The 15,783-nt window shown below is 35.9% G+C and overlaps 1 protein-coding gene across 2 annotated transcripts in view; it reads right to left on the reverse strand.

Moving 5' to 3' along the window:
* Window positions 1-15,783, reverse strand: part of AP3B1 (adaptor related protein complex 3 beta 1 subunit) — a 256,948-nt gene that overhangs the window by 217,285 nt on the left and 23,880 nt on the right. For both annotated transcript variants that reach the window (XM_023510871.1, XM_003785933.2), the window contains exon 2: window positions 14,677-14,752. In XM_023510871.1, the coding sequence (XP_023366639.1) occupies window positions 14,677-14,752 (76 nt within the window). The remainder of the gene's footprint in view (window positions 1-14,676; window positions 14,753-15,783) is intronic.

A 15,783-nucleotide genomic window follows, 5' to 3' on the forward strand; every position in this document is an offset into this window, starting at 1 on the left:
GATGGAAGACTGGATTGGGGACCTCAAGAACTGGAGCTAACCAGCCCTGTACCAATGAGCTGGGTTTGCGATTGAGGCTTTTACCCTACATCTTACAAAGGTCACTTTGAGAGCTGCAGCCAGAGACTCTGAGGACTTGCTTGGTGAGGTAACACAAACTGCCTCTGTTTTGATGTCGCCCTGCCTCTACCCAATCCTAATGAGTCACGCTATTAGGGCCGTAATCTCACCTGGGGAAAGATAGAAACACCTGCAGTGCTCTGACCCCTTCCAGCGACAGCTGGAAGAGGAGAATCTATCCCTCTCCTCTACAAAACCACAGCCACTCAACCTTGCAGGGGCTCTCAGGGTAGATAGCCCAGGCCAAAAGTTCTAATCACAGTATTTGTCTCGAGCAGTACAATCGAGTATTCACAAGAAAGAGGTCCAAGGGTCTCAAGTGGCCAGACGGTAGGAATCCAAAGGCAGATCCCTCTGGCAATACCAAAGAACTGGAGCTTCGTACCCTCCTGGCAAGGGAGTCAGGAAAGTTCATCAGCCAAAGTCAGAACTGGGACGTCAGTGTCTCCATGCCTGCCATGCATCATCTCTGTGTGTCCCTGCATGTCCCTCTCTTCTCTGGTGCCTCCCTCTTCCACACAAGTCACTGTTTCCACATTGCTATCCACACAATGCTTGGGCCTCTTAGTGTATTTGCCAAACACTCTGGGCTCTATAGCAGGTAGACCTTCAGGCAGCCAGTCTACGGGGGAAGGGTGAAATGTGTGCTCAGAAGTGCAGAGAAAATATTTGTTCTCTTTCAAGTCAGGCAGGATGACACTTAGGCTCACAGGTAGGACCTCCTTGGAAGAGAAGGACTGGGGTTTAGCAGCTCTCTCCCATTTAAAGTAAGAGGTCTTTTGTTCCCTTCTTGTTTCCAGAGAGACCTCAGTGGGCCTCTGACTTGGGGAGGGGTCACTCGTCCTCTTGGTACTGGGCTTTGTATCTAGACTTCATTATCTTTCTTTCTCTTTCTTGAAGTCACAACTTGTCTAAGAAGAAATGATGTACACTTGTCTATCTTCTTTCCATGCTCACTCCCCACCGTTGGCTTCACTGAGTCCACTTCTCTCCAGTATCTCTCCCTCTGGACAGCAGCCTCTGAAGAAGACTGCTTCATGTCGGCCATCTTTGTCACTCCTCCCTAAGGAATTTCTTGATCTCTTCCAAACATTGATTTTAGTTTAATTCTATTATGGTCAGATAATATACTTTCAATAGTTTCAATTCTCTTAAATCTGTTAAGATTAGTTTTATGGCCCTGAATATAGTCTCTCTTACGTGTAAAAAGGATGTATATGCTGCTATTGTTGAGGAGAGTGCTCTATAAGCAGCTATTAGGTCACTCAAGTGATAATGTTATTCCAGTCTTCAATACCCTTATTGATTTTCTACCTCCCTATTCTATTGAAGTCTCCAACTGTAACTGTGAATTTGTCTTTCAGTTCTAACAGGTTGCTTGGGTTTTTACTTTATTTGTCAGATTTTGTTGTTAGACACACTTAAGATTATTAAGTATTCTGGAAGAAATGACTCTCATTATTATGTAATGTCCATCTTTATCCTTAATAATACTCCTTCTAATATTAAGAATGGTTTGAGATTTCTTTTTTTAGTGTTTGCATGATTTATTTTCTCCATCCTTATAGTTTCTCTTTATATTACAAGTGGTTTTCTTTTGGAGAGCATATAGTTATAGCTGGCTATTTTCAACTACTCGGACAACCTTTTTAATTGGTAACATTAGGCCACCTACACTAAATGTAATTATTGATGCGGTTACATTCAGGTCTACCATTTTATTATTTGTTTTCTAATTATTGCCTGTGTTTTTGTTCTGTTTACTTCTTCTCCCACTTCTTTAGAAATTTTTAGTATTTAATTTTTTTATATTAACTCTCTGGTTATATATTTTTATATAATTTTTTAGTGGTTCCTCCTCTAGAAATTATCAGATAGATAGACACTCAGAAATATATGGATAGATACAGTAGAGTTAACATTATACCAAGTTAAGGAAAATACAGAAACCATACAAACATACAGACCCTTGTAAGCCTACACCCTTACTAGCATTTGTTACAGCTGCAATTATGCTATTATATTATTATATTACATCTATACACATATTAAAACCTCTTAGTCAGTAGATAACTTAAGAATAAAATTAGTATGCTTACTCAGACATTTATCATTTCAGCTGGTCTCCCTAAATATCCATCTGATATTATTTCCCTTCATGGTGAAGAACTTCCATTAATACTTCAGGTATATTAGAAATGGATACTCTTTAAGTTTTTCTCTGCCTGAAAATATCTTTATTTCATCTTCATTCAGTGAAATTCAGAATTTCCTAAATGGATACAGACCTCTGGGTTTTCTTTCAGCACTTTAAAAATTAATGTTATTCCACTATCTTCTGGTTTCTATAGTGTCTGACGAGAAATCTACAGTTATTAAAATTGTTTCTCTGTGTGTAATGTACCATTTTTTTCAGCTACCCTCAAGATCTTTTTTTGTTTCCTTTTTTTTTTTTTTTTTTGAGATAGTCTCAAGCTGTCACCCTGGGTAGGGTGCCGTGGCATCACAGCTCACAGCAACCTCCAACTCCTGGGCTTAAACGATTTTCTTGCCTCAGCCTCCCAAGTAGCTGGGACTACAGGCACCCACCACAACATTCAGCTCTTTTTTGGTTGTAGTTGTCATTATTGTTTTGGCAAGCCCAGGCTGGATTCGAACCCGCCAGCTTTAGTGTATGTGGCTGGCACCTTAGCCATTTGAGCTACAGGCACTGAGCCCTTCTTTGTTTTTGGTTTTCAACAGATTACTATGTTTATGCATGGTTTTCTTTTAGTTTATCATGATTTAGATTTACTTAGCTTCTTTAATCTATAAATTTATAACTTTCATCAAACTTGGGAAGTTTCAAATGCTTTTTTCTGCCTCAATGCCTTTCTCCTCTCTTTCTGGAGTTCTAATAACTCATATGTTAAACTTTTTTGAAATCATCCAATAAGACCCTGAGGCCATATTCACTTTTTGTCTCTTTCTTTTTCTGGTTGTTGTTTTGTTTTGTTTGTTTGTTTTTTTGTGTCAGGCTTTTACTGTGTTGCCCAGGTTGCAGTGCAGTAGCATCACTGCAACCTCAAACTCCTGGGCTCAGGCAATCCTCTTGCCTCAGCTTTCTGAGTAGCTTAGGACTATAGGCACCTGCCATAACACCTGGCTAAATTTTCTATTTTTTGTAGAGATAATGATTTCACTATGTTGCCAACACTGGTCCTAAACTCCTGGCCTCAAGCAATCCTCCCACATCAGTCTCCCAAAGTGCTAGGATTACAGGAATGAGCCATGATGCCCAGCCCTTCACTTCTTTTCTTTTTAATCTCTGTTCTTTAAGTTGACTAATTTCCAATAATCTGTCTTCAACTTATGACTTCCTCTCACCTCCATTCTGCTAATGAGTTAATCCATAATATTTTTAATTTCAGACATGATACAATTCCTACAATGGAAATTTCAACAAATTCCTGCTTAGTGTAGTTCACTTAGGATAATATTTTAGAAAACAATCACCTACCCATTAGTTGTAATCTAGAGAATAAACAGATGTGGGACATTCCTTTCCCCCAGCATAATTTATTACTTCTTTTTTTGTTTGTTTGTTTAGACAGAGTCTCACTTGGCCTTCAGTAGAATGCCATGGCATCACATCTCACAGCAACCTCCAACTCTTTGGCTCAAGCGATTCTCTTGCCTCAGCCTCCCGAGTATATGGGACTACAGGCACCTGCCACAACACCTGGCTATTTTTAGAGAGAAGGTCTCTCTCTGGTTCAGGCTGGTTTCAAACCTCTGAGCTCAGGCAATCCACCTGCCTCAGCCTCCCATAATGCTAAGATTACAGGCGTGAGCCACCACACCCAGCCCACAATTTATTACTTAATCAAAAGTGAATCTAATATTACCTAGAACTTAAGCATAAGACAGTCCCATATATCATTCTCTCTAACATTTTCAGGGAAGTACCCTGATGGCACATACCAACCAGACAGTAGACCAGAGTACTTATTCTCAAGGAACACTTCAAACAACAACAACAACAAATGAAAAATGTTACTTTCTGTGATGACACTTAAGGAGACATGTAGCAACTAAACAGAGAGAGAACAGAGCTCTCAAGTTCCTTACTGTGGAACTATGTGTAGCTCACACTATATTCTATACAGACACTTGGTCTTCTTAACAATTAATTAACACAAAAACTATTTTCTGCTTCCCAAAATGGAACCTTAAAGTAATGATCCTAAGAATATAGAGAATCTATAATCAAAACCATCTCACATAGAAATTCTGGACAATACTAATGCTCTTTGATAATGACCTAATAGGAAGGAAAACATAATTAGACATATAAAAACATTCCATAGTTCAAAAATAGAGAACTTATTGGAGTAAGAACCAATTCTTTGGGGGTAGAGACCTGGACCTGGATGTAAGAGAGAGAAAACATGAGAAATATGTCTTATTCATATTCTTAATGAGGTTTGAGATTTCAGAGGACAAGGCATTTTTTGGAAGAAGAATCACTTTGGTCTAGGAAAGGAAGCTTTTAAATAAAGATGTAATTATCAATTTTAAACTATAATAAGAAAAGATAGTATAATACCATAAATTCTAAACTGAATTACAATGACAACTTAAAAAATTCTCTCGGAAATCAGGAGAAAGGACAGATCAAATTAACAAGTAAGAAGACAGAGACAGACACAAAATAAGAAACCAAAAAATGTAATCTGCACATAACAGGAATGCCAAGAAAGACAGAGGCTGACAGATAAAAGAGGAAATAAATAACAGGAAAAACATTTCTCTAAGTAAGACATTTAAAATTTCAAAACAAAAGACTTCTTTAGTACGATGACAAATTAAGGAAGAGAAACCAAAACATAGGAGCATATCAATATATGCAAAAAACTTCTTTCCTCCTTAAAACACAGAAGGTATCTATGGATCTAGACAAAGAGAAAGAAAAAAGCAATCTCATTGGTATGGTATCACATTTCTGCTCTATACATCTAAAGCCAGAGGACATCAAGAGTAAAATCTACAAAAATTTAAGGAGAAAACATTGAAACCCAATAATACTATTCTTTTTTTTTTAATAATACTATTCTTAAGTAATCTATTTTCAACTGAAAAAAAGAACAAAAACCAGTTCAGATAGGCAACATCTCAAAAAGAATGTCATCTAAAAAAAAAACAAAACAAAACAAAAAAAATGTCATCTACATTCCCTTACTAAATGAAATGCTCCTGTCACCTGAAAACAAAAATGTAAAGAACGAAGATATGATAAAAAAGTAAAAGCCATGGGCAAACATAAATGGGACAGAGTTCATGCCTAAAAAACTATCTTACTAGGACTTATAACATTGAAAATAAATGTCCAAAATGATTTTTAAAAGACAAGTTCCCCAGTTCCCCCTCCTCCCAGTTCCTGGCAACCACCATTCTTCCTGTCTCTATGAGTTTGACTATTCTAGGTATTTTATATGAAATCATATGATATTTGTCTTTTTACATCTGGCTTATTTCACTTAGCACAATGTTCATTTTATACATGTTATAGCATGTATCAGGATTTCATTCCTTCTTATTGCCAAATAATATTCCACTGTATGTATATGTACATTTTATCAATTCATTCATTGGTGAACATATCAGTTGTTTCCACTTATTGGCTACCATGAATAATGTTGCTAGGAAAACTGAACAATCCTTTCAATTCTTCTCTGTATATACCGTGTTTCCCTGAAAATAAGACACTGTCTTATATTTATTTTTTTTTTCAAGAAGACACACTAGGGCTTATTTTCAGGGGATGTCTTCCACTCTGCAACAAAATGCATGGCATGGCTATAAGATACACTGCATTGCCATGCCCATCACTAGGTCTTATTATTGGGGTAGGGCTTATATTTAACAAATGCATAGAAATCCTTCTAGGGCTTATTTGGGGGGTAGGTCTTATTTTTGAGGAAACACGGTACTCAAAAGTGGAAGTGCTAGATCATTTGATTATTCTGTTTATCACAATGGTTGCTCCATTTTACATTCCCATCAACAATGTGCAAATGTTTTTATTTCTCTATCCTCATTGATACTTGTAATTCTGTTTTCTTGTTTTCTTGGTAATAGCCAGCCTAATGGGTTTAAAGTGGTCTCACTGTGGTTTAGATATGCATTTACATAGGATTAGTGAGGCTGAGCATCTGTAATTATTGGCCATTTTTATATCTTCTTTAGAAAAATACCTATTTAAGTCCTTTACCCATTTTTTTAATTGGGTTTTTAGTTGTTGAGTTGTGGTAACCTTTATGTATTCTACATATTAATCCCTAATCAGATACATGATTTGCAAACATTTTCTTTCATTCTATAGTTATCTATTTACTCCATTGATGCACAAAAATTTTAATTTTGATAAATCCAAATTATCTACTTTTTCTTTTGTTGCTCACTCTTTGGTGTTCTATCTAAGAATCCTTTGCCACATGTGGTGTCATGAAGTTTTTTTCCCTGCAATTTTTCTTCTAAGAGTTTTATAGTCTTAACTCTTACAATTAGGCCTTTGATCCATTTTGATTTGTTTTTTATGGTGTGAGATAGGGAGTCCAACTTCATTTTCTTGCATATGGATATCCAGTTTTGCCAGCAATAGTTGTTGAAAAGACTGTCCTTTCCCACTTGATTGGTCTTATACCATTAGGAAAAATCATTCAATAGAGACCAACTTTTTATTCCAATACCATACTATTTTGATTATTGTAGCTTTGTCTTACATTTTGAAACAGGAAGTATAAGATTTCCAACATTGTTCTTTCACAAGATTGGTTTGGCTATTAAAGGACTCACAAGATTCTGTATCTAATTGTATATCTAATTTCTATAGAATTCTGTAACTCTAATGTTAGGATGGATTTTTCTATTTTTGAAAAGTGTATCAAAGGAATTGTGATAGGAATTGCACTAAATATGTCAATCATTTTCACATTTTGACATCTTAGTATCATCAGTCTTCTAATCCATAAACACTGATATCTTCTTTACTTTTTTTCAGTAATACAAGTAATACAATTTTTTTTTTAATGTGCAAGTCTTTTGCCTCCCTGGTTAAGTTTATTCCTCTGTAATTTATTCCTTTTGATGCTATTACAATGAATTTTTGTTTAAATTTACCTTTCAAATTGTTGACTATTAGTGTATACAAATGCAACTGATTTTGTGTGTTGATTTTGTTAAACTCACGTACTAGTTTTAACAGTTTTTTTGTGGAAATACGTTTTTTTACATATATGATCATGTTGCAAGTAAATAAATGTTATTTCTTCCTTTTCAATTAAAATGCCTTTTTATTTCTTTTTCTTGCCCAATCACTCTGGCTAAAATTTCTAATTCTATGTTGTATAGAAGTGATGAGAACAGGCATCCTTGTCTTGCTCCTGATTTTGGAGTAAAAGAATTCAGTCTTTCACCATTAAATATAATGCTAGCTTTGGGCTTTTCACACATGGCCTTTAATATAACTGCAGTATTTTTATCATGAAAGAGTGTTGAATTTTGTCAAATACTTTTTCCACATAAATTGAGAGGATCAGGTTTTTTCCGCTCATTCTGTTAACAGGATGAATTATACTGATTTTCATGTTATTTTTTAAAATATGGTCATGTGCCACATAACAATGTTTCAGTCACCACATGTATAATCTTTTTTTTTTTTTTTTTTGAGACAGAGCCTCAAGCTGTCCCCCTGGGTAGAGTGCCATGGCATCACAGCTCACAGCAACCTCCAACTCCTGGGCTCAAGCGAGTCTCCTGCCTCAGCCTCCCAAGTTGCTGGGACCACAGGCGCCCACCACAACGCCCGGCTATTTTTTGGTTGCAGCCATTATTGTTGTTTGGCGGGTCCGGGCTGGGGATTCGAACCCGCCACCTTAGGTGTACGTGGCTGGCGCCTTAGCCGGTTGAGCTATAGGCGCCGAGCCCACATGTATAATCTTACTCTAAGATTATGATAACACGTTTACTATGCCTCTTCTATGTTTATATGTACAAATGCTTACCAATGTGTTACAGTTGTCTACAGTATTCAGTATACAAACATGCTATACAGGTTTATAGCCCAGGAGCAACAGGCAATAACCATCTAGCCCCAGTGGGTAGTAGGCTACACTATCTAGGTGTGTGTCAGTACACTCTATGTTGTTCGCACAAGGACAAGATCATCTAACAACACATTTCTCAGATTGTATCCCTACTGTTTAGCAAGTCATGACTGTACTGAATAAGAATGTAGATCTAAAAATTTATATTAATTTTTAAGCTCAGAAAAAAGGGAGAAAGTGTCTTTAATTTCTTAATTTCAACTAGTCATTCATCAAAGTAATAAAGACGGGAGAAATGTTTAAAATTTTTAATGTATAGGTAACTACTGATTAATTTCTGGATAATAAAAGAAGGAGGAAAGGCTGGATTCCAGACCCAACTGCAACTTTTTTCTTTTTTTTTTTTGAGACAGAGTCTCATTATATGTCACCCTAAGGACAGTGCCCTGGCGTCACAGCTCACAGCAACCTAAAACTCTTGGGTTTAAGCAATTTTCTTGCCTCAGCCTCCCAAGTAGCTGGGACTACAGGAACCTGCCACAACGCCCAGCTATTTTTTGGTTGCAGTTGTCATTATTATTTAGCAGGCCCAGGCCGGGCTCAAACCTGCCAGCTTTCGTGTTGGTGCTTGGTGCCCTACTCACTGAGCTACGAGCACCTGCAACTCTTAAGAATCAGCAGCCAAAGATAAATACAGGTATAGAAAGATAATCAACCGTTGATTTTATATCCCAGAGAGTACACTAGAGCAAAACTATAGCAAACCAATTAAGGTTCCACAGGTATCATATTACCAGTAAAATCTCAGGCCTGAGATACCAAAATTGCATAAAATCTTAGTCTTTTAAACAATTTCCAACCTATCAATCTTTTTTAAAGGTGCAAACAACAGCCCCAAGTTGAATCCTTAAGTATACATACAAATAAAGCATTTTTGTTGACAGAATGGGTGAAAACAAGGGATACAGAGAAAAAGTCTAGAAAGACTTACACCAAACTGCTTATTACAATCTAACTCAAGACAGTAAGAATTTTGCATGTTTTTAGTTTCTTCTTCTCGCATGGACTTTTTAATTTTTTCTATAATAATAATGTACCATGGATTGGCACCTGTAGCTCAGTGGGTGCCAAGCCATAGTACATTACATACACCAGGGCTGGTAGGTTCCAACCCAGCCCAGGCCTCCTAAACAACAATGACAACAACAACATAGCTGGGCGTTGTAACAGGTGCCTGTAGTCCCAGCTACTTAGGAGGCTGAGGCAAGAGAATCACTTAAGCCCAAGAGTTTGAGGTTGCTGTGAGCTATGACGCTCTACCAAGGGTGACATAGTGAAACTCTGTCTCAAAATAATAATAATAATGTACCATTTGTATTTGATTCAAATTTTATTATACTTAAGCAAAACATCTGGAATTTGGAAATTACTTTTAACTTTCATAGAGTCAATAAAAAAATAGCCAAATACCCTATGGCATGTATGGCTATGAAGTAATATATATAGTATATTAACAAATCCAATCAGGAATTTTAAAAGTCTCAACTATTAAAGGTTCAAATCTGTTCATTATCCCACAACTACAAAGACAAACTAATCTGAAAAGACTTTCAACATCCAACATTTAGTAACAGAAAATACACACACATGAACATGGAAATTTTTCATGATTTTAAGAGCTTCCACAAAGGAATATAGTATCCATTAGAAATTAAATTTAAAACTGGACAATCGAACAAGTAATTGTTGTAACAGCTCACTGGGAAAACATTTCAAGCAAAATAACAATTAATTATTTAATAAAGGGGGTACTAGCAAGTAACAATTATTAGAAATTGGTATTTTAAAATGTGCCATTTAATAGCACTCAAAATATAAAGTATGTAGGGAAGTACAGGCTGAACAGCCCTACTCCAAACTTCAAAATGCTCCAAAATCCAAAACTTTGTGAGTGCCAACCTGAAACTCAAAGAAGCATTTTGGATTTCATATTTTAATGCAAATATTCCAAAATCCAAAATGGTTCTGATTCAAATATTTTCAATAACGAATACCAACCTGTATTAAGGAAAAAAAAAACAGCACCTAAAATGTAACACTATATCAGTTTGAGGGGAATACAGAAAAAACTACCAAATGACACATTTCCAAATTTTAAAAGTTGTATCCAAAGATTTTTTAATACACTCCCCCCACCATGAATCAAGAATTTCAATAGTATCCTGAGATTTAGCAAAATAAATCACCTTAATAGAATGTAAGAGCCAAAGTTGTTTTTTTATGGTAAAAGATAAGAGCCGAAGTTTAAAGAAGTAATTAAGCGCAATCTCTCCTTTACATGGTATAGGAACTCACACTAAAACCATGCAAAACAATCTTAATAATCTATTGAAAAATTACACTTAATCGGCTCGGCGCCTGTGGCTCAAGCAGCTAAGGCGCCAGCCACATACACCTAAGGTGGCGGGTTCGAATCCCCAGCCCGGGCCCGCCAAACAACAATGATGGCTGCAACCAAAAAATGGCCAGGCGTTGTGGCGGGCGCCTGTAGTCCCAGCTACTTGGGAGGCTGAGGCAGGAGACTCGCTTAAGCCCAGGAGTTGGAGGTTGCTATGAACGTGATGCCATGGCACTCTACCCAGGGGGATAGCTTGAGGCTCCATCTCAAAAAAAAAAAATTACACTTAATCTATGACCTTTAAAATCTTTGTCAAAACACTAATAACTCTTTTATTGTCAGTTAAATGACTCATTCTTAGGCATGAAACTCTAAGAATTCACGTTGGAAAAATTCTTATAGATATCAGCCTAGGGAAAGGATTTATGAAGAAGACCCCAAAAGTAATCACAGCTACAACAAAAATAAACAAATGGGACCTGATCAAATTAAAACGTTTCTGCACAGCAAAGAACGCAATCAATAGAGAAAATAAATAACTTACAGGATAGGAGAAAATATTTGCACACTATACATCTAATAAAGAGCTGACAACCAGAATCTACAAAGAACTCAAGCAAATAAGAAAAAAATCAAACAACTCCATTAAAGAGTGGGCAAAAGACACGAACAGGAATTTTTCATGAAGATAGTCTAATAATGGCCAACGAATGCATCTCCGCACACTGTTGGTAGGACTGAAAACTAGTACTATCTCTATGTAAATCAGTACAGAGATACCTCAACTAAAAGTAGACTTATCATTTGATCCAGCAATCCCAATACTAGGTAATTTACCCAAAGGAAAATAAATATACTTAATAAAAAAGACATTTGCATGCAAATGTTTATAGCAGGATAATTCACAATCACAAAGATGCAGAAATAACCCAAATGTCCATCAATACATGAGTGGATTAACAAAATAGGGTACACATATAACATGGAGTACTTCTCAGCCATTCAAAAAAAGTAGTGCCTCTTATCTTTTGTAACAATCTGAATGGAACTGGAGACCATTCTTCTAACCGAAATGTAGGAAAGGAAGAACAAACACCACAAGAAAGGAAGAACAAACACCACATGTACTCAATATTAAATTGGGACTAGTCAATTAATACTTAACGCGCACATCTGGAAGTAAAACTCAACAGAAATCAAGTAGGTGGCAGGTGGGTGAAGGGGTTGGTTAAAATCACACCTAACTGCTACAATGCACACATTCTGGGTGAAGGGCACACTTGTAACCTTGACTTAGAATGTACAAAAGCAAATTCTATAATGAACAAACGTGTACTCCTGTAATATTCCAAAATTGAAAAAAACTTTTAAAAGCGCAGTTTGAACAGGGCTTGTCACCTCTACATTTATCAGGATACCGAACAAGTGTCTTTTGCACACCTTGGTAAATTATCATGCTCCTTTCTAAGTCTGGATCAATTTTCCCACGTTTCATCCTTTGCACTTTCAGTGTTGTCAGTTATCTCCTACTGTTCCTTTAATTAAGGTGCAGAGTTTTGCTGCCATCATTTCCTCTGGGACATTTTCATCCTTTTCATCAGAACCACTTTTCTCATTTATGCTGATAAGCTCACCTTTAAGTTTTTCCAGCTTCCAATTTAGAGTCTTCTGAAAACTGGTAATATTAATATTTCCATTATCAGCTATTTCTGTATAACTCCATTTACATTGTATCTGAATTTCATCTTTAGTGTTATCATTTTCACTCCTCTGCTACACTATCATCTTTGTTGACCAAATCTCTCTTTCAGTTATTCGTATTTGTAAAATGTCTCCTGTAATTCTCACTGGAAACAAGGAAGCAACACAAGTACAGGCTTCACTGTCTGTGCATTAACTGAGTAACAGATGCACAATAACCAATCACTGACGGGCTTTGCAAGAAGTGACAGGATTGATCATTGATCATGATGCACATCTGTAATTTACAGTGATTCTGGATTGAAAGTAAGCAACAAAGTTTGTACATTATACAATTACTCAGTTAATAAGCCATGGTAAATGAAAATTAAACCATATTGTTGTGGAACTGATATAATTTAACTATACTGTTACAACTGAAATACCTGTGTATAAAAACCATGCAAAGCAAGAACTTTCTGTCCATAAACATTCTTGTTTGTACAAAGCATGGTATCACCAAATCAAAAACTTTAAAAAAAAAAACTTTAAATAGAAAGCCTCAAAATTTCTATTACACTACCAAATGCATAAACCTGAAAGCAAAGATGAAATCCCTTATAAGGTGTTCTATAAACAAAAAGTTGCAATTAGGCCGGGCGTGGTGGCATACACTTAACAATCCTAGCACTCTGAGAGGCTGAGGACTGCCCTGAGCTCAGAGGTCGAGATCAGCCTGAGCCAGAGTGAGACCCCATCTTTACAAAAAAAAAGCTGAGAATTGTGGCGGGCACCTGCAGTCCCAGCTACTTGGGAGGCTAAGGCAAGAGAATTAACTTAAGCCTAGGAGTTGAAGGTTGCTGTAAGCTTTGATGCTACAGCTCTTTACAGAAGGCCACAAAGTAAGACTCTGCCTCAATTAAAAAAAAAAAAAGTCACTATTAGTCCTTGACTTTCATATATTTGATTCTAAATATAAAATTCTATACTTAGAATCAAATATATTTATATAACTGATTATATATAAATTATATATTTGATTATATACATTCAAATACATTTAGAATCGAATATATTTAACATCTATATATTTAACGAAGCATACAGACACCTATTAATCATCTTTCATAAGTGGGACCTGGATCTTAATGTATCAAGAAAAGAAAGCAGATTTCAACCTCTCATATGATGACACTAAGTACAGAAAAAAAGAGTCCTGTTTCAGCTGTGCTGTCATCTTATTAGTGTTTATTTAAGCGAACATGCCAATGTATTATATTTTGACCTTATTATGTAAAAGTATCTGGAAAATAAAATTAGCAATGGTGGAGATAAAAAGTAGAGAAAATTAGAAATTAGAAAAAAAGGTTTTACGAATTTAATTCCATTAAAACCAAAGCAAAACTCTTTAGCATTAGATAGTCACTGGAATTAAACCAGTTTTTTCCCTGTGAATGTGAAAAATAAAATGTATGTAGAGAATGAAACAAAAATTGCAACAAAATTTTATTAAAGATGATACATATAATTAGATATTGTATCATTTCTTTAGTTCTCTGGCAACAAAGCCCCTCTAATAACATTATTAGTCAATTATTTAGTTTTGCATCACAACTAAAAAGTGGTGAATGCTCTTACATTTTGTACTACTTACTAGAAGTTTTAGGCTACTAAGGTGAATAAAGGGTTTGTACTGATAGTAACGGAATTTGAAAAACACAAGAAAGTATACTCACAACATTTAGGTCATGAAATGACCCAAAAAAATCCCTTAGGATTTCTCTTTGTAGAAAGTCAAAATAGGACTATATATCATCTTATTTTAACTTCGAAATGATTAACTCCCTCATTCTCACAGAAAAATATCTGTTTGGGGAGGGAGAGACAGAGTCTCATTATGTCACCCTCGGTAGAGTGCCATGGCATCACAGCTCACAACAACCTCAAACTCTTGGGCTCCAGCGATTCTCTTGCCTCAGCCTCCCAAGAAGCTGGGACTACAGGTGCCCAACACAATGCCCAGCTATTTTTCTGTTGCAGCTGTTTAGCTGGCCAGGGCCAGGTTTGAACCTGCCACCCTCAGTGTATGTGGCTGATGCTGACACCACTGTGCTATGGGCGCTGAGCCATCAGGGGAGAAATATCTTGATATTAGAGACAGGAAAATTTAAACTGAGAAAAGATGAAATTAAAACCCAAGTTTCTTAATTTTTGACACTTCGATACTGTATTTTCTTCCTTAACATTTGTAGATAAGAAATTCTAAGTTAATAATAAAGGGTAAATGTGATGTTAGATTTGGTATTTAAAATATTTAATATACATATTTAACATACTATAATCACTGCTTGTCCATTTCCATAAATTGAAGTTATCTAGTATTTTACCTACCCCGACAATTCGCTTCATAGCATCCAATTTAGCAGAATCTTTGTTGCTCTCCAACATTTGTTTGAGATCTTCATTCCTGTTAGAAAAGAGAAGAAAAAAGTTGCCATACTTAGATTTCCACATTAAATACTTTGTATCATATTGGTAAGAATTAGAAATAGAATGAGCAATATTAAGTAACTGCAGTGAGATGGGGGCTGTCTGCAGGCCACCGAGGGAGGCCGCAGAGAAAACCAAACTGGCTGACACCTCAATTTTAGACTTCTCACCTCCAGAACTGTGAGAAAAAAATAAATCTCTATTAAGTAGCCACCCAGTCTATAGCAAACTAACACAAAGTTTAGGTTAGGTATCACAAACTGTCACTGCAGTTAAAAAAAAGTAAAAACTAAGCACATTTTTGCCAAAAAGAATAGAGACAATGAAATTGTGAAAAAAATTACTCTTATTTCCTAAGCAGCTCATAAAATTAAATGTAATGCTGACCACTACTGAAAGACCAAAGTAATTCATTAAAACATCTTTTTGCTAATTAAAAATAAAGCTAGAAAATAAATGTTAGAAAGGCTAATATATAAAAACTGTCTCTGAGGACAGACGACTACTAAATATACTATAAATGTTCATCTCAATGACTCTGGATCCCTCTTACAGCTTCTCAAGCTCTTTCACATTTCACAGGTAACAAAAAAGAGAGAAAAAATAATGAAACCATATGTACGGTTTCAAATTAAAGAAAACCACATGTTTTTCTCCTACTTTTTATTTTCCTATTTTATTTAATGATTTGGCAAACATTTAGAAGTGAAAAACCTACAACCTACAAGAGACACTAAAAATTCTTAATGGAGGAGAGGAATGCGAAACCCAGAGGTCATTAGATAGGAACTAAATAGAAAGGAAACACGATCACACATACACACGCCAAAAAGAATAATTTTCTCCTGTTTGTTGCCCTTTTCTATTCCCCAAGGTTGTTCCACCATTTGCCCCCACCAGTGTTATCTGGAAAGAGAAGTTAGCAATGAAGAGGAATGAAGTGTTGATTTTTAGTACTTCACAATCTCTAACACAGGCATAATCTTCTTCAGGGCCTGATGGAAACCT

Source organism: Otolemur garnettii, unplaced genomic scaffold, assembly GCF_000181295.1.
Source record: "Otolemur garnettii isolate 467f Iridium unplaced genomic scaffold, OtoGar3 scaffold00017, whole genome shotgun sequence".
NCBI lineage: Eukaryota > Metazoa > Chordata > Mammalia > Primates > Galagidae > Otolemur > Otolemur garnettii.